The 20,475-nt window shown below is 43.7% G+C and overlaps 1 protein-coding gene across 1 annotated transcript in view; it reads right to left on the bottom strand.

Annotated features, from left to right (window-relative positions):
• Positions 1 to 20,475, bottom strand: part of LOC137369147 (aminopeptidase Q-like) — a 249,146-nt gene that overhangs the window by 101,296 nt on the left and 127,375 nt on the right. Inside the window, exons 6-7 of the mRNA XM_068029875.1 lie at positions 18,854 to 18,967; positions 6,054 to 6,197 (exon numbers count right to left, since the gene is read on the bottom strand). Of these exons, the coding sequence (XP_067885976.1) occupies positions 6,054 to 6,197; positions 18,854 to 18,967 (258 nt within the window). The remainder of the gene's footprint in view (positions 1 to 6,053; positions 6,198 to 18,853; positions 18,968 to 20,475) is intronic.

The following is a 20,475-nucleotide window of genomic DNA, read 5'->3' as shown; positions in this document are numbered from 1 at the left end:
AGCGAGCGGGGAACGGGGGATGAGGAAAGGGGGAAGATGGAAGGGGGACAGAGGGAGGAGAGGTGGACAGAGGGATGGGGCTGGGGGAGAGAAGGAGGGGAGAGGAGGGTGGAAGGGAGGGACACGGGCGGGGGTCACAGAGAGAGGGTGGAGAGAGAGAGGGGGACACAGAGCAGGGAGGGATGGACACAGAGTGGGAGAGAGAGAGGAGAGAGATGGACACAGCAAGGAGAGAGGAAGAGGGGAGAGAGATGGGCACAGAGAAGGGAGAGTGGAGAGAGAGAGAGAGAGATCACTCCTGACAAATGGGCATCTATCCGAATTCTCTGCATTGCTACATCAAGTATGCGGGCAGACATTGACTACTTGTGCAGGCAAAAACATTGCTAAGTATCTCACTAAATAGGGAAAAATGTGTTTTAAATCGGACTGTATTTTGATGGCATTAGGTTAGCTATACACTTTATATACAGATTAATTGCACCCATGTCCGTAGCTGAGTCAATAATTTTGTCAAATGCCCGTGGTGCAACATGTTAGTGCCTATCCCTGATGCGGGGATGCACCTGCCTGTGCCGTTCTACTGCTGCAACCCTGCACTGGCTACACAGGAAGTGGCCGGAGGCACAGGACACACCACAAAAGCCACAGCAGGCCTCTGTAGCGCCGCTCGAAATGGTGCTGGACAAGGGAATTTATAGCCCTCTGTCACTCCCGTGGGCACTCTGTGGGGCACTTCCTTTCTACAGATGCTGACTGACCTGGTTTTTTGCCAATTGCCTTTCACAAACTAATTAGCTTAATTCTTTTATTTAACAACGGTCAAATCCCCCACCTGCCAAGACTGAGGCACACATTATTTTGCAACATGAAAATTAAAATTTAAAATTGCAAGCTCCTGACTGGAAAGACATTTGCTTAGTAACAGACAATGTTGGAACAATGGGGTCTCAGTCGTTGCTTCCCCAATACATAAATGATTTGGAGGAAAGTATAGGTGGTCTGATTAACAAGTTTGCAGACAACACTAAGATTGGTGGAGCAGCAGATAGTGAAGGGGACTGTCAGAGAATACAGCAGAATGTAGATAGATTGGAGAGTTGGGCAGAGAAATGGCAGATGGAGTTCAATCCGGGCAAATGCGAGGTGATGCATTTTGAAAGATCCAATTCAAGAGTGAACTATACAATAAATGGAAAAGTCCTGGGGAAAATTGATGTACAGAGAGATTTGGGTGTTCAGGTCCATTGTTCCCTGAAGGTGGCAACGCAGGTCAATAGAGTGGTCAAGAAGGCATACGGCATGCTTTCCTTCATCGGACGGGGTATTGAGTACAAGAGTTGGCAGGTCATGTTACAGTTGTATAAGACTTTGGTTCGGCCACATTTGGAATACTGCGTGCAGTTCTGGTCGCCACATTACCAAAAAGATGTAGATGCTTTGGAGAGGGTGCAGAGGAGGTTCACCAGGATGTTGCCTGGTATGGAGGGCGCTAGCTATGAAGAGAGGTTGAGTAGATTAGGATTATTTTCATTAGAAAGACGGAGGTTGAGGGGGGACCTGATTGAGGTGTACAAAATCATGAGAGGTATAGACAGGGTGGATAGCAAGAAGCTTTTTCCCAGAGTGGGGGATTCAATTACTCGGGGTCACGAGTTCAAAGTGAGAGGGGAAAAGTTTAGGGGGGATATGCGTGGAAAGTTCTTTACGCAGAGGGTGGTGGGTGCCTGGAACGCGTTGCCAGCGGAGGTGGTAGACGCGGACACGATAGTGTCTTTTAAGATGTATCTGGACAGATACATGAATGGGCAGGAAGCAAAGAGATACAAACCCTTAGAAAATAGGCGACAGGTTTAGATAGAGGATCTGGATCGGCGCAGGCTTGGAGGGCCGAAGGGCCTGTTCCTGTGCTGTAATTTTCTTTGTTCTTTGTTCTTTGTAATACACAGAAGTGGTCAGATCAGTGTTAGTTACATGACTAACTGGCTGTTGCAGCGATATGAACTTCCAACAAGGAATTTGAATTCAGAAAGCCGTGTACTTCTGGAACTGAAGGAGAATCTCCTCTGCTGTTTGCCTGCCCTCATCTCTTTCTCACAGAAATTGAAGACCCACTGAAGACACATGAACCCCAAGAGAGAAAAGTCTCCTACATTGAACAAGGTTTAAGAAGAATACTGGGCCTCAATGAAAAGCAAGGCTACTTACAAAAGGACCACAATGAGCTCGAAGCACAGTAAACAGGGGAGGCGATGACGTAGTGATATTGTCACTGGACTAGTAACCCAGAGACCCAGGAAATTGCTCTGGGGATTCGAATCCCACACAGCAGAAATTGGAATTTGAATTCAATTAATAAATCTGGAATTTAAAGCTGGTCTAATGATGGCCATGAAACCATTGTCGATTGTTGTAAAAACCCATCTGGTACACTAATGTCCGTTAGGGAAGGAAATCTGCTGTCCTTGCCTGATATGGTCTACATATGACTCCAGACCCAAAGCAATGTGGTTGACTCTTACATGCCCTCTGAAATGGCCTAGCAAGCCAGTCAGTTGTACCCAACTGCTAAAAAGTCAATAAGGAATGAAACCGGACGGACCACCCGGCATCGACCTAGGCACCGGAAACGACAATGGCAAGCCCAGCTCTGTCGACCCTGTAAAGTCCTCCTGAATAACATCTGGGGGCTTGTGCCAAAGTTGGGAGAACTGTCCTACAGACTAGTCAAGCAACAGCCTGACATTGTCATACTCACGGAATCATACCTTACAGAAAATGTCCCAGACACTGCCATCACCATCCCGGGGTATGTCCTGTCCCACCGGCAGGAGAGACCCAACAGAGGTGGCGGCACAGTGGTATACAGTTGGGAGGGAGTTGCCCTTGGAGTCCTCAACATCGATGCTGGACCCCATGAAGTCTAATGGCATCAGGTCAAACATGGGCAAGAAACCTCCTGCTGATTATCACCTACAGTCCTCGTTCAGCTGATGAGTCAGTACTCCTCCATGTTGAACACCACTTGGAGGAAGCACTGAGGGTGGCAAAGGCACAGAATGTACTCGGGGTGGGGGGGGGGACATCAATGTCCATCACCAAGAGTGGACGGCTGGCACAACTACTCACTGAGCTGGCCGAGTCCTAAAGAACATAGCTGCTATACTGGGTATGCAGCAGGTGGTGAGGGAACCAACAAGAGGGAAAAACAAACTTGAACTCGTCCTCACCAATCTACCTGCCGCAGATGCATCTGTCCACGACAGAATTGGGAGGAGTGACCACCGCACAGTCCTTGTGGAGACGAAGTTTCGCTGTCACATTGCGGATACCCTCTATTGTGTTGTGTGGCACTACACCGTGCTGAATGAGGTAGATTTCGAACAGATCTAGCAATGCAAAACTGGGCATCCATGAGGCGTTATGGGCCATCAGAATTGTACTCAAACACAATCTGTCAGCTCATGGCCCAGCATATCCTTCACTCTACCATTACCATCAAGCCAGGAGACCAACCCTGGTTCAATGAAGAGTGCAGGAGGGCATGACAGGAGCAGCACCAGGCATACCTTACAATGAGGTGTCAACCTGGTGAAGTTAAAACCCAGGACTACTTGCGTGCCAAACTGCGTAAGCAGCATGCGATAGACAGAACGAAGCAATCCCATAACCAACAGATCAGATCTAAGCTCTGCAGTCCTGCCACATCCAGCCGTGAATGGTGGTGGACAATTAAAAAACTGTTAAACAAATATCCCCATCCTCAATGATGGGGGAGCCCAGCACATCATTGCAAAAGATAAGGCTGAAGCATTTGCAACAATCTTCAGCCAGAAGTGCTGAGTGAATGATCCATCTCGGCCTCCTCCTGAAGTCCCCAGCATCACAGATGCCAGACGTCAGCTAATTCGATTCACTCCACGTGATATCAAAAAACAACTGAAGGCACCGGATACCGCAAAGGCTATGGGTCCTGACATTATTCCGGCAATTGTACTGAAGACCTGTGCTCCAGAACTTGCCGCACCCCTAGCCAAGCTGTTCCAGTACACCTACAATACTGGCATCTACGCAGCTATGTGGAAAATTGCCCAGGTATGTCCTGTACACAAAAAGCAGGACAAGTCAAACCCAGCCAACTACTGGCCCCATCAGTCTACTTTCAATTATCAGTAAGGTGATGGAAGGTGTCATCAACAGCACCATCAAATGGCACTTGCTTAGCAATAAGCTGCTCAGTGACACTCAGTTTGGGTTCCGCCAGGGCCACTCAATTCCTGATCTCATTACAGCCTTGGTTCAAACATGGACAAAAGAGCTGAACTCAAGAAGTGAAGTGGGAGTGACTGCCCTTGACATCAAGGCAGCATTTGACCGAGTATGGCATCAAGGAGCCCCAGCAAAACTGAAGTCAATGGGAATGGGGGGAAAATTCTCCACTGGTTGGAGTCATACCTAGCACAAACGAAGATAGTTGTGGTTGTTGGAGGTCAATCATCTCAGCTCCAGTACATCATTGCAGGAGTTCCTCAGGGTACTGTCCTAGTCCCAACCATCTTCAGCTGCTTCATCAATGACCTTCCTTCAATCATAAGGTCAGAAGTGGGGATGTTCGCTGATGATTGCACAATGTTCAGCACCATTCGCGACTCCTCAGATACTGAAGCAGTCCGTGTAAAAATGCAGCAAGACCTGGGCAATATCCAGGCTTGGGCTTAAGTGGCAAGCAACATTTGCGCCACATAGGTACCAGGCAATGACCATCTCCAACAAGAGAGAATCTAGCCATCTCCCCTTGACATTCAAAGGCATTACTATCACTGAATCCCCCACTATCAACATCCTAGGGGCTACCATTGACCAGAAACTGAACTGCAGTAGCCATATAAATACCATGGCTACAACGGCAGGTCAGAGGCTAGGAATCCTGCGGCGAGTAACTCATCTCCTGACTCCCCAAAGCCTGTCCACCATCTACAAGGCACAAGTCAAGAGTGTGACGGAATACTCTCCACTTGCCTGGATGGGTGCAGCTCCAACAACACTCAAGAAGCTCAACACCAACCAGGACAAAGCAGACCACTTGATTGGGACCCCATGCACAAACATTCACTCTCTCCACCACCGACGCACTTTGGCAGCAGTGTGTACCATCTACAAGATGCACTGCAGCAACGCACCAAGGCTCCTTAGACTGCATCTTCCAAACCAGCAACCTCTACAAACTAGATGAACAGGAGCAGCAAATGCATGGGAACACCACCACCTGCAAGTTCCCCTCCAAGTCACATGCAATCCTGATTTGGAACTATATCGCCATTCCTTCACTGTTGCTGGTTAAAAATCCTAGAATTCCCTTCCTAACAACACTGTGGGTGTACCTACCTCACATGGACTGCATTGGTCAAGAAGGCAGCTCACTACCAGCTTCTCCAGGGCAATTAGGGATGGGTAATAAATGCTGGCCTAGCCAGCGATGCCCACATCCCATGAATGAATTAAACAAAACAAGAAACTCTTCTGATATTGCCTCAAGCCCTTCTCTGCTGCATTTTCCCCTCCTCTTTTCTGTCCCTATTTGCATGTGTGTATCACGTGTGCATGCTCGCGTGGGCGTGTCATATATCCGTAGGCATTAACCATATTAGAGTTTAAGTCTAAGGCTTAATAAATTTCATTTTTCTTCTTTAAACTGAAGAAAGCCTGTTTTTGCTCATTTCTTTGTCTTCTAATTGGAAAGCTGTGAACAAGGATTCACAAAGGGGGAGCTCAAAACACAGTGTGTTTAAAATTAAACCCTGTTACAATAAGGCCGGGTAAAGACAGCCAAAGACCCCTAGACACCTTTCTCACCTGGTCGTAACATTAAAAAATAACAATTCAGTGAATCCCATCTGTAACCCATGACCTATTGCTTTATTATTATTTGAACAGTATGTTCTGATGATAAATGATTGCGCTTGGAATCTTTCATCAAAACATTCAATGACAAGCTAATCCCCATATCTGAACTGAAACCCAATTTCATCTCCTACATTTGTTCTAAAATTTACCTTCAAATAAGTGATGGGATTAAACATTTGCAAGATTTCGCCAGGTGTTTTAACATCATCTTTCTTCATAGTCAATGATTGTGAAGGAAGCTGTGAATCACTGTACAACACATTGTATTGCAAATGAAGTGGGTACATCTGTTCCTGAAATAAATCAATACAGCAATTAGTTCACTACGTTTGAGTGACATAACAGATAGATGACTCCATCCACAAACAAGTACAATTTACCCTATCCTGGACTCTACCTCACCCATTTCATGTCCTGACCCAAAGTTGTGCTTCGATTGTTGCTGACCTCAAACAAAGTTATCAAAACTATAGATTATAGATTACATCCCCCACAACCCTACTGCTCATAGCTGGCCTATTGCTTTGTACTTTCTTTTTAGAATTTCACCTGAATTGCAAAAGGGCATTGCTGGTGAGGGGAAGAGAGGAAAATTGGCCCCATTACATTCTACAGAGTATTTAATTATCTTCACATGCACTTTCCTCTCTAACCATGAATCCCAGTCCAGTCAGATATTTTTCTCATTTCAGCTTTTAACTGAGTTAATTTACACTGCGCTGAACAAAGAAAAAGCGCCAATATTCAAACAGGGAACAGAAGAGCAGGCTGTAATTAGGAATAACGCAAAGTCAATAGAACAAGTTTTAAAACAATTGTCAGGAAAACCCTATATGCCAAATGGGACATATTAATTTCATTGGTTGGAAACTTACCTTAGACTTTTAATGGAAAAATTCCGACAAGTTAACTCTTAAAAAAAACACTAACAGCCAAGATGGCCACTGCAATTTACATTGGAAACACTAAGAGATTGGACTGGAGACAAAGAGTCTAAGTCAGAAGCTCAGTCAGAACAATGGCTTTCCCTAAGTGATTGAATTACCGAGAATGGCTTTATCAGCATGGCTGTCAAGGCCATCCCCACCCATTCACTTTGAAAGAGCCAACCCCCTCCAAGTGTGGATGGACACCCTGGGGCATGTAGCACCTTGAATTTCATTAGAAGATTCCAGAAAAAACCTCATTGGAAACAAAGGGGATTGATAGACCCATGTGACTGCCAGATCATCTCTGAGGAAACTGAAGTTCTGTGACACAGACAGCAGACAGGCAGTAACTGAGAGTATAGCAGCGAAGATGGCAGCTATTCCCAGTGTCTCTCTTTCTCTCTCTCTCTCTTTCCCCAGAAAATATCAAGAAAGGAACCAGCTACTACTGGGGGACCCCCTCCAAGCCTACAGACCACGAAAGCCAGCAACCAGGGGAAGAGAATCAGCAACCAATTCTGCCTTTAGGAGCCCTGAGCAAAGCAAGCCAACCACAGTGCACTTGGACCAGTGAGGACTTCAAGACTGCAACTTCAACCGAGGACTACTGGACTTACAGACTGTATTGAAGTTTCATTTATTCTGGACTTTAATCCAACCACCAAATCTGTTTCCCTCTGTAATCTATTTGTGTGTGTGTGACTCACTGAGGTGGTAAGCATAACCACTGTTTTTTTTAAAAAGTGAATAAACCCTGTTACAGTCAAACAAGAGGAAGGGCGAAAGGGGAGCCTGGGACCCCTCCTCATTTGGCCGTAACACAAGTTTTAAGTCACAAATCGAAAATTCATAATAAGTACACTGCTGAAGGCACACACAGACTGAACAAAGTGAAATATAAAGCAGAAAGCACAACAGGTACACTGCTGGAGGTGCATAAAGAGTATCTTTATAGTAACAGAATTACTGAAACATCTTTGCATATCCAAAGCATCCAAAAAAGGCAAAAGAAGAGCAGAAGGATGGATATCAAATTTCCCAGCATGAACTGGATGACCATGGATATCCTATCCGAGTTCAAAATTTTTAAACAAAGGATGCAGTTATGCTTCATAGACCAAGCTGTTGCAGAACCAGAGAAGCAGGCTGTGAAAATACTAATAGCAGTTGGAAATGAGGGGTTGTACAGAATCAATACCTCTGGCCTATCTGAAGAGAACCAGTAAGATCCCGCAAAGATATGGAAAGTGCTAGAAGATAAGCTTCTGGTAAGAGTGAATTTTAGAATTCGTCGCCTGGAATTGATGTCCTACAGGCAACAGCCACAGGAATCAATAGATCAATTTGTCAGTAAATGCCATAGTAAGGGCAACAGATGCTATTTTTCAGAAACTGGGCTATCGGAACGAATAATGGAGCTGGTGATTGTCTCAACACCCATTGAAGCATTTCACAAAGACCTCTTGGGGAAAAAGAAAGGTCACAGCATTGATGCGCTGCTAGAAGATGGCAGGAAATACGAAGCCATTGTAGCTGGAAAACAGCATCTGCAAGCACGAGGTGAAGCCGATTGTATCGGCACAGTAACCAGGTCACAAAAAGCAAGCAAGCTGTGTGGTAAGTGTGGTTGGTCTCACTCAGGGCGAAGTTGTCCTGCATTTCAAGATCTGTGTACGGTGTGCAGTGCAAAAGGACATTGGGCCTGCCTATGCAAGAAATCTGGCTCCAAAGACACAGCCAGAAGTCACAATAGGACATAAACAAACTGAAGACAGGCACAGCAGAAAGGAGTCTGCCAGAGACCTACTTAAACGCAAACCGATACACGAAGTCCGCAGACCTGAGACAAAACGCAGAGTGGAGCAATTCTCAACCAGAAGACGAGCGCAATTCTCAACCAGAAGACGAGCAGGTGTTTGACATTGTGAATCTGACACGTTGTGTTGACGAAGTCAAACAACTGGAAGCTTTTGCTACTATTAATATCATGTGCCCAAAGAAAGTTGGCAAACACACACTCAGGACTAAGATTGACAGGGGAGCTAATGCAAATATCCTACCAGTCTGAATTCTGAAGGATATGTACTGGGGTGATTGGAAATTAATGATACAACTGACAACTGCAAAGTTAACTGCATACAATGGGTCACCCCTCCCTTGTAGTTGCACACTATCCATGCAATGCAGCTATGGCAAGTCAACTTGGAAACTACAAATATTTTGCCTGGTAGACACAAGCAGACCAGTAGTGGCAGCACTACCAGTTTGTACAGTGCTCAATGTTTTGACTATCCACGAGATCACCAAGGTACCCATTACAGCAGAAGAGACCAAGCGTTCCCTCGTGGAATCAGTTCAGGACATATAACAATTGTACCCGGACAGGTTCGACGTCATAGGAGATTTCAAAGACGATGCCGTACTGCACCTCAAAGAGGATGTAATTCCGTTAATTGATGCTCCCAGAAAGTGCAGCATGCACATACAAGAAAATCTTAGGTGCAAGTTGGATGACATGGAATGCAATGGCATCATCTGTCATGTGCATCATCACACAGACTGGTGCAGCTCAATCACATGCGTACTGAAGGATGGAGCAATCAGAGTGTGTCTAAATCCGAGGCATCTAAACCTCTCCCTGAAGGGATGCCCCCACACAAATCCAACACTAGAGGAATTGAATCCCAAGTTCACAAGAACCAAATTCTTCTCCAAGTTGGATGCTAAACCTGGATATTGGTCAGTACACCTAGCTAAGGAATCTCAGTAAATCACCACCTTCAGAACATAATTTGGAAGATATTGCTTCCAGAGTCTGCCCTTTCGGCTTGTCTGTCAGTCAATATCTGTTTCAGCAGCATAAGGACAGAATTATAGAAAACATGTCTGGATGTATATGTATTGCGGTAACGGTCAAACCCAAAGAAGAACACAATCGAAATCTTCATTCACTGATGGCAGTAGCTCATCGTGAAGGGCTAGTTTTTAACAGAAAGAAAGAAGTTCCAGGTGAATGTAAGTCAGATCAATTTCTTCAGCTCCATCTATTCAGGTTGCAGAATCCATCTTGACCCAGGCAAATTCGAAGATGTAAGGTATATGCCTACTCCACAAAACAAGGAAGATCTACAGAGATGTCTTGGGCTTTTCAACTTCTTGGCACCATACATTCCAAATTTTTCTGACAAAACACCATCATTGAGAGAGCTCTTAATGAAAGACGTTTTATTTGCATAGCAGGAGGACCATCAGCAAATGTTTGAGTCTCTTAAACAAGCATTGTCAGCAGATAGCTGTACCCTGCAATACTATGATCCAAGGAAGGAAACAATCCTGGAAGTCGATGCCTCACAGAAAGGGCTATGAGCGTGCATCCTGCAGGATGGCAAACCAATTGCATTCAGGTCCAAAAGTTTATCCTCAGCACAATCCAATTACTCAAACATAGAGAGTGAAACATTTGTTCTGATATTTGGGATCACAAGGTTCCACACCTACCTGTTCAGTAAGCAGTTCACACAAATCACTGGAGATGATCTAGTGCAAACCATTAACAAGTGCACCAGCTCAACTACAGTAATTATCAGTGAAAGTACAGGGGTATGACTTCGACGTTTGCTTCAAACTGGGTACCAAAATTGTCACCTATGCTGAGCAGATTGCAAAATCCGAACAAGAATGAAGTTCCACTGGATCGACAAGTAGACAGTATGGACATCGAAGTGGAAGATGTGCTCAAAATCAATTTATAGCATTTTGGTCAGCACAAATATGACCAACTGCAATCAGAATCAACCAAAGACCCACAACTGAAGGCCCTGTGGAGAGTCATCATAGAACCATGGGAGATACGATAAAAGAGGTGCCAGAAACTGTCAGATGCTTTTGGCCTTATGGATATGAACTCGGTATCTCGAGAGACGTAACCTTCAAACGAAAACAAGTGATTGTGCCCAAAGCCGTCCAACAGGATGTCTTGTCACAACTTCACAAAAGCCATATGGATATAGAACGAGGGACGTGACTGGCCCGAGACACTGTTTACTGGCCAGGGATCAACAGTGACATCGAAAAGTTATTGAGGATGTGCGAGGCATGCCAGAATCACCAGCCACAAGAACGTAAAGAACCTTTACACCCTCATGAGATCCCTTGGTCCAAAATCACCACTGATCTATTTACCGTGAATGGAGATGACTTTATCTTAGTCACCGATTATTTCTTCAAATTTCCTATTGTCACACAGGTAAAAGATACTTCAAGTGCAGTCGTCGCAGACACATTGGGCTGGATTTTATAAGCGGCGAACTTTGGTGGGCTGCACGCCAAAGAGCTGCCTCAATTGCAAGCGCGACGGCTCATTTAAATAGCCAGGGTGGGCCGTCCACCACCCCGATCACATGGTGGGGAGAGCTGTCCGTCCCTGGCAATGGCGTCAGCTGCCTGTGCGTAGGCGCTGACGCCATTTTTAAAGGGCTGTTAGCCCTACCGGCTAATTTAAATATTTAAAGATAGAATTAATTAAGTTAAGTAAAAACATTTCTTTTGCCCCTCTCCTACCCCCATAACAATTAAATTAATTATCTGCCCTTTTCCCCCAAAAAATACTTAACTTTACCATCTGGCCTTCCCCCAGACAAACTGCATAAACTTTAAACTGCAACCCTTCGCACCATTCCCTGCACCCATGAGGTTAATGTGACCCCGAGCCCACCCCCACTGCACTGATAAACCTACCTCCTCCCCCTCCTCACCAGTGTTGCACCTCGTCTCCCCGAATAGGGATCCAAAGGCACGGGAATGGCAGCCGCTGGACTGAAGATTGCAGCAGGACATCAGGAGCCAAAGTAAGTTTATTGAAATTAATTCTTTTAATTGATTTAAATATTCAAATTGTGGTTCCATCACCTAGCGCTGGGGAGGCCACCACGGTGCTTCGCCGCCGCCAGAGGATTGGGCCGGGCCCTGCCGGCATTGGCGTCCATGGCGGGCCTCATCTGGGGCCATCTTCAGGCCCCCCAACCCCGCCAGAGATCCCGACATCTAGGGCTCCTTAAAATCAGCCCTTTGAGTGCCATATTCATTCTGTTGAGGCACCTGAAGAAATTATTTCTGACAATGGGCCACACTATATGGGCAGACCTTTTAGGGATACGTCAAGTGAGGCGTAAACTATGTGATGTCCTCACCACATTACCCTAGATCTAATGGTCTCGCCAAGTGAATGGTCTCACAGTTAAATCACTTATCCTGAAGCGTAGGACAACGAAACAAGATTTTCGTGTTGCCATGTAACACCTCAGAGCTACACCCATGGATATGGGCTTACTGTCACCAGCAGAGATCATGTTTTGCAGACAAGGGAGAACGATTCTGCCAAGCCGTCATCTGTCCAAATTCTCAGATGTAGGAGACACTGCTCGAAAAACAAGGGAGAATGAAGATGGTGCATGACTGACATGCAGATGCGGAACTACCTCAGCTACACAGAGGACAAAAGGTCAGGGTCATACACCTCACAATAAGAACATGGTTACGCGCAGAGGTATCCAAAGTATGCTGTGAACCTAGGTCTTACAAGGTTATAACATCTAATAGAACAGCGTTGAGGAGGAACCGAAGCCAATTAAGAGAAGCGTGCAATACTCCAACTGTGCACAGTGGACTCGAAAGAATGTAGTCCGACAATTCAGGTGTGACAGAACAACAGGAAAACAATCAACAAACTGACAAAATGTCTGCAAACCCAGAACAGCCAAGGGTGAAATCCACATCCCCAGAAGGTTATATCGTAACAAGATGTGGATGAGTTGTCAAACCACCAAAATAATATATGAACTCTTAAGCTTCTGCACTCATAAATTTCACAATCCCCACCTTTATAATTGTAAATGTTACCATCTCTATCCCTGTATAACTAATTTTGATATAATCCAATTCTATGTGTTTTTACTTATAGCATACGAGACTTAACTTTGGAAAGAAAGGGGTAATTGTATGATTGCCTTAAGAGTGATGTCCCTTTCAGAACTCAGTATGCTAATGAGCCAAGTACCAGGATGTAATTTTTTTTTTATTCATTCATGGGATGTGGGCGCCGCTGGCCAGGCCAGCATTTATTGCCCATCCCTAATTGCCCTTGAGAAGGTGGTGGTGGAAGGGAGTTCCAGGATTTTGACCCAGTGACAGAGAAGGAACGGCGATATAGTTCCAAGTCAGGATGATGTGTGACTTGGAGGGGAACTTGCAGTTGGTGGTGTTCCCATGCATTTGCTGTCCTTGTCCTTCTAGTTGGTAGAGGTCGTGGGTTTGGAAGGTGCTGTCTAAGGAGCCTTGGTGCGTTGCTGCAGTGCATCTTATAGATGGTATACACTGCTGCCACTGTGCGTCAGTGGTGGAGGGAGTGAATGTTTGTAGATGGGGTCCCAATTAAGTGGGCTGCTTTGTCCTGGATGGTGTCGAGCTTCTTGAGTCTTGTTGGAGCTGCACCCATCCAGGCAAGTGGAGAGTATTCCATCACACTCCTGACTTGTGACTTGTAGATGGTGGACAGACTTTGGTGAGTCAGGAGGTGAGTTACTCACCTCAGGATTCCTAGCCTCTGACCTGCTCTTGTAGCCACGGTATTTATATGGCTACTCCAGTTCAGTTCCTGTTCAATGGTAGCCCCTAGGATGTTGATAGTGGGGGATTCAGTGATGGTAATGCTGTTGAATGTCAAGGGGAGATGGTTAGATTCACTCTTGTTGGAGATGGTCATTGCCTGGCACTTGTGTGACGCGAATGTTACTTGCCACTTATCAGCCCAAGTCTGGATATTGTCCAAGTCTTGCTACATTTCTGCACTGACTGCTTCAGTATCTGAGGAGTCACGAATGGTGCTGAACTTTGTGCAATCATCAGCGAACATCCCCACTTCTGACCTTATGATTGAAGGAAGGTCATTGATGAAGCAGCTGAAGATGGTTGGGCCCAGGACACTACCCTGAGGAACTCCTACAGTGATGTCCTGGAGCTCAGATGATTGACCTCCAACAACCACAACCATCTTCCTTTGTGCTAGCTATGACTCCAGCCAGCGGAGGGTTTTCCCCCTGATTCCCATTGACCTTAGTTTTGCTAGGGCTCCTTGATGCCATACTCAGTCAAATGCTGCCTTGATGTCAAGGGCAGTCACTCTCACCTCACCTCTTGAGTTCAGCTCTTTTGTCCATGTTTGAACCAAGGCTGTAATGAGGTCAGGAGCTGAGTGGCCCTGGCGGAACCCAAACTGATGATTGAGAGTAGGCTGATGGGGCGGTAATTGGCCGGGTTGGATTTGTCCTGCTTTTTGTTTACAGGACATATCTGGGCAATTTTCCACATTGCAGGGTAGATGCCAGTGTTGTAGCTGTACTGGAACAGCTTGGCTAGGGGTGCGGCAAGTTCTGGAGCACAGGTCTTCAGTACTATTGCCGGAATATTGTCAGGGCCCATAGCTTTTGCAGTATCCAGTGCCTTCAGTCGTTTCTTGATATCACGCGGAGTGAATCGAATTGGCTGAAGTCTAGCATCTGTGATGCTGAGGACTTCAGGAGGAGGTTGACTGGAAGCCATAGACAAGCTGGACAAAGATTTGGTAAATAGTTTGCTCTGTGTTGTATGTATTAGTTTTAGCTATTAAACCTTCTAGAGATCTTCAAAAAACTGCAATCCATGTACCTCACTGTATTACTTAAGATAACAAGAAGAAATGCAAGACAGTAATTACTTTTGCTCTGAATCTGCTTCAATTATGTACCATCCTATTGAAAAATAATCTTTTCATAATCCTGTACTTGCCTATTTTATTGAAAAATGTTAAATTATCAATTTTTCATAATTATTTTCAACCTGCTAATAAACTCACAGTTTTGGAATATGCACTTCCTGGGAACTCAAATTCCAATCAGGGAGAAATGAGAAAAAACAAGCCAATCATAACACACTTGCAATAAAGGAGTATTTATTTAGAGATACAGCCCTTCGACCCACCGAGTCTATGCCGACCATCAACCACCCATTTATACTAATCCTACATTAATCCCATATTCCTACCACATCCCCACACTACCTACCTATAACTAGGGGCAATTTATAATGGCCAATTTACCTATCAACCTGCAAGTCTTTGGCTGTGGGAGGAAACTGGAGCACCCAGCGAAAACCCACACAGTCACAGGGAGAACTTGCAAACTCCGCACAGGCAGTACCCAGAACTGAATCCAGGTCGCTGGAGCTGTGAGGCTGCGGTGCTAACCACTGTGCCACCCACACTAATCTTTGTAACTGTGGTTCCTCATCTAAACTAGATGTTTATTCACTTGTCTTTAAAAGAAGTTAATTGATGAACAAGTGATTACTGTGAGTCTACTTCAGATTCCACCCTATGGGTATTGTTTTCCTGGTAAAATTCTTCCCTGATTCAGCTCGGGCTAAATATTCTGATGCATCCATTCCTGGCGCACACACACGAATGCATCGCATAAAACTGTATATTTCCAGCCAACGATTTTCTTTTCTTTAAAGCCTATCAATAGAAAATTGCATGTCACGAGAAGGAAAATTGGAATTCTTCTCCGTTCACTTCCTCACATCTGGTGTATCTCAGGAGACCACCTTTTGGCTCTCTTTTCTTCACTATCTACCTTCTACTCCTTGGCGACATTATCCAAACCAAGGGTCATTTTTCACATGAAAAGCCAGCTCCACTGGCTTTTGCCATATTCTCAAATCACCTCTCTGATTTCAAAGACTATGATGATACAAAAGTTCCTTCAGTTCAATGGTGACAAGTCTGAGACTCTTCAGCTCCTGCTCGCATCTGTGTGCCTCTGTACTCAATTCCCCCGTCAATTCCCTGGCTGCTATCTCAAGCTAAGTCAGAAGAGAGGGAACCTTGACATTCTGCTGGACTCCACTTTGGACTTTTTGCCCACATCCGCCCCATTACTAAAACTGTTTTCTTCCATCTTTGCAAATTAACCATCTGCATCCTATCTTTCCTACTCTGCTACAAAAACATTAAGCTAAGACTTTGTTACCTCAAAATTTAATTATTTCAAAGCTGTCTCGTTGGCCTTCTCAATTCAATGTTCCAAAAGTTACTCCTTTTCCAAAATACTGCACCTCATTACATATTGAAACTCCACTGGCCAACTCATGCCTCATTATGTTCATATTGAAATTCTTGTCCCTGTTTTCAAATCACTTCATGAATGCACCCCACCCTACCTTTGTGATCTCCTCCTGCCTTACATCCCACATGCACCCTCTGCTCCTCTAACACTGCACTTCTACTTACTCTTTGTCACCTTCACTCCACCATTGGCAGCTGCTCATTTACTTACTATGTTCCTACTCGCTGCCTCATTCCGTTCACATTGGCACCTATTTCTCTGCTTTCAAAACTTTCCTTTTCAAACATGGCTTCTGCTCCCCATTCTAGTCGCTATTTCTCCTTTCTAATGCTTGTTGTCTACCATATTTCTTTCTTCCTTATTGTAAAGCACTCTCCATGTAAGAAACATTATGTCAATGCAAGTTTTTGTTTATCACTAGCAGTTAACAAGTTACTTAATTGGCATAAATGTTGAAAATTCAATTTGCAGCTGTGGATCATAGGAAATAGGAGCAGGAGTTGGCCATTTGGCCCGTTGAGCCTGCTCCATCATTCAAACAGATCATGGCTGCAAACAATGGGGTAAATTTTCAACTTCATCTTTGAAAATTCAGACTGTTCGAAAAGGACATTTGGAGTTTCAATGTAAATAAGTGTTTTTATACAAAATGTTTATTGTAGATATGTATTACCTATTGAAATATCTTTGTTAATATAGATATTTAATATTTTCATATGCAATTAATTTGTTCAAAAATATCTGATATTATGCATTTTTTAATCTCTCTGCTTGGGTACAATTTAGTATTGCATGTTTTGTATGAATGACTGGTATAAGTATTTTGTTATAAATCTGTTCCTCTGAATACATTTCTGGGAATGTGAAAATAATATTGTAGACATTTTCCTTTGTGATTAGCTGCAGAGTAGCTCTTTACCCTTGCAATATGCCCCTTCGGTTCCAGGAATTGAAAAAACATTTTTTTAATTAACCATCAAATTGTATTCATTGTTCAGTAAAAAGGAATTAAATACCAGCTTAAAAACTATTTGATTTTCATTATATGCCAAATACTTTTAATACGAAATAAAAAATCTAAATTGGTAGTTTGTTCATTTCCAAACTAATTGAAAGCATATTTGGGTTGAAAACCTATTGCTAATAATAAGTGCTGACTTTGAAATACATAGTACAGTGACCAGCCAATTAAGGTAAAAGTTTGGTATACAAAATGTGTTTGATTTTCAATGCCCTCTAACCAGGTACTAAAAAAAACTAGTTATTAAACAAAAGCCAGCTGCTTCCATGCAGCAGAATAAATTACCTCTCAGTTTATTTAATACATTAATACATCTAATCCTAGTAATGTTACAAGTTTAGTTGTGGTTCTAATTTGAGAGTCTCTTTTCATAGGTAACAGAGCCCAGTCCAGATCATTTCTACTCCTCATGCCTAAAGCTTCTCTAATGTTTTAATGTCCGTTTCAAGGTAGCATGCCTAAAATTGCATATAATATTCAAAGTATGATCCAACTAATGATCTCTACAATGCTAACATAACTTGTTGCATCTTCTAATCAACTCAACATGCATTTTAAAACATGCTTAGTTTGTTGATAACAGCTTCATGTTGACTAGAAACTTTCAGAGAATGCTTATTAACCATACATCTTTTATAACTTTGCTGTTAAGCCCCCATATATTTCATACACATTATTGATCTTTCTCACATTTATTCACAATTTTTGAATATGTCTATGCAATTGCGGAAAGGTCCTGTTAAACTTCACAGTGTCTTCAACTCCAGTATATCGCTACCTTCTCAAGGGCAATTAGGGATGAGCAATAAATGCTGGCCTAGCCAGCGATGCCCAATCCCCTGAACAAATAAAAAAAAATATAATCTCACCTTAATCTTTGCAATGCATTTTCATGGTGCCAGAACTGAAGAACTATCATTTTCCATACAGTATCTGATCATCCATATCTGACCTATCAATTAACTCTCAATCGCAAGCATTTTCCCCACTAACTGATCTGTTGTCTCATTTTTTTTTATTTTGGAAGAATGTTCATTATCCTTAAGTTCTGAGCTTTAATTCCCGCATTTTTGGAACTCCTAATTAATGTCAGATGTGGCTCAGTGGTAGCACTCTTGCCTCTGAGTCAGGAGATAGTGGGTTCTAAAACTCCACTCCAGAGGCTTGAGCACATAATCTAGGCTGACACTTCAGTTCAATACTGAGGGTGAGCTGTCCTGTCAGAGTTGGTGTCTTTCAGTTGAGATGCTAAACAAAGGCGTTTGTCCGATCAGGCAGACATAAAAGATTCCAGGGCGCTCTATCAAACAGTAGCAGAGTTCTCTCTTGTGTCCTGACCAATATTTATCCCTCAATCAACATCACTAAAGCAGATGATCTAGTCATTAGTTCATTGCTGTTTGTGAGAACTTGCTGTGTGCAAACTAGCTGTCATGTTTACTATATTACAACAGTTAACATTTTTAAAGAAAAAAAGGAACAAGAGTGTTGCCTACTTTCACTCCAACATTTATCCTCAACTACCAAAAATAAGGTACCTTCTCATTCTGTTTGTGGTTCCTTGGTATAAGCAATTTGGCTGCCACATTTGCCTACAAAGCAGTAAATTCCTTTCAAAAGTAAGTAATTGACTGTTAGGCACTTTAGAACATCCAGAGGTCATGTAAGGTGCTATATTGGAAAACCTACTATGAATTCAGATATTCAGTGCCATTATGATATTGTGTTAACCCCCAGAAGTAAAGATGGTTGTTGATGCAACCCCTTTAAGCAGCCCTTCTCAGAGACTAGTAACAGAACTTTGACTATATGGCTGTCTCGGAATAGATGGATTTTCTTACCAATTTTGCTGAAGGAACTATAGGGGAAAGACCAAAGTGTTCAAAGTATGATGCAAATCCTTCATTAAGCCACAGATCATTCCACCAGCTCATTGTAGCCAGGTTTCCAAACCACTTCAAAAAGAAACAGAGAAATAAAACCCATTTTAAAATGAATGCTTCAGAATTTTCTAATACACAAAGGTCCCTACTTTGTACATTTGAAGATAACATTTAAGCATGTTTACAGCGAATATAGTTTCATGTCATTGCAAACCAACTTGTCATTTTCTCAGCTCTTTTTATTGCTGCCACACACATGCTTTACCTTTTGGGTGAGGTGTGGTAATTTAGGTTTTAGCAAATTGTAATGCTATTGGTGGCATGAATATCACTTTTAACTTATTTTTGCTGTATAAGCCCATACTGTCATTGTGCTTGCTACAATGGCAATGATCTCTCACTGCCTGAAGGTCAGTGACCCCTTATCTAAACAAAAAGCACATAAAATACCAGCTGAGGATGGTCAATGGTCTTACCCATTATTTCTCTCCAGGAAGAAAAGCATTTATTAAAGCAGTTTATGATATTAGAAAATGCATGTATTTATGCAGACTATCAATAATTGCACGTTTGGTGTAACCAAATGTTCAAATATGCAGCAATATTGTAGAATGTTCCCTGAACTTCTCAATATTAACTTAGGCCTGAATTTTATTCGCGTGCTGTGCTAACCAATGGCACGCTTTCAACTCGGCGGCCTTCCGACACAGAAGTGCCGCTGAGGAGCCCCCGCGATATTACGCACGGGGACTCATTTAAATAGTTGGGGCAGAGAGGCTGCCCCCGATGACGTAGAGGGGCCGGCCGCCACGTCCCCAGCAACAGAGTCCGACGCCACTGCGCAGGTGCCATTTTAAAGGGCGTTAAGCCCTGAGCAGAAATTTAAATTTTTAAAAGGACCAAGAATTAAATTTTTCATAAGAACAGTAAATTTCACATAAAAGTGCCACTTCCAACAACCCCCCCCACAATGATTGCACAATACATTTATTTCCCTCTCCACCCAAAAACGATTCTTGACATTCCTGAACTTGAAATCCTAAACGTTGCACTCTTTGCCCTTCCACCATTTCCACAGCCAATGAAAAATGTTTTCCCCGCTCCTCCCCCCATCCTGCCCTGAAAATGTTACTCCTCCCCCCTCCCCACCAAGTTCTTGCCTCGGAGCTCCGTACGGAGTTCCAAAGGCGCGCAAGCTGCTTTTGGAGTCGATAAAATTGGCGTGGGACTTCCGCCTGCAGGTAAGTTTATTAGTATCTAATTTAGGTTAATTTGAATATTTAGATGAAGGGCCTGTCATCAGGCAGTGGGGGTGCTGCACCAAAGTCCCCCCACCAGCAGTAATATGCGGCGGGCCCTTCTCGACATCGCAGGTCGAGGCGGGCCTCTCCCCGCAAAATTTTACTGGCCCCCACGCCGCGACCCGTGGCGTCAAAGGGCCGGTAAAATTCAGCCCTTAATCTTCAGTGATAATCAAAGTTTCTCAATTTTACCATGGCTGAGTACAGTTCTAGAACATCTATATAACTTTGAAACCAACACTGATCTCGACAAATAACATTTCATGGTCACAGCAACAC

This window comes from Heterodontus francisci, chromosome 4 (genome assembly GCF_036365525.1).
Source record: "Heterodontus francisci isolate sHetFra1 chromosome 4, sHetFra1.hap1, whole genome shotgun sequence".
Classification (NCBI taxonomy): Eukaryota; Metazoa; Chordata; class Chondrichthyes; order Heterodontiformes; family Heterodontidae; genus Heterodontus; species Heterodontus francisci.
This window is presented reverse-complemented; position numbering and strand designations above follow the sequence as displayed.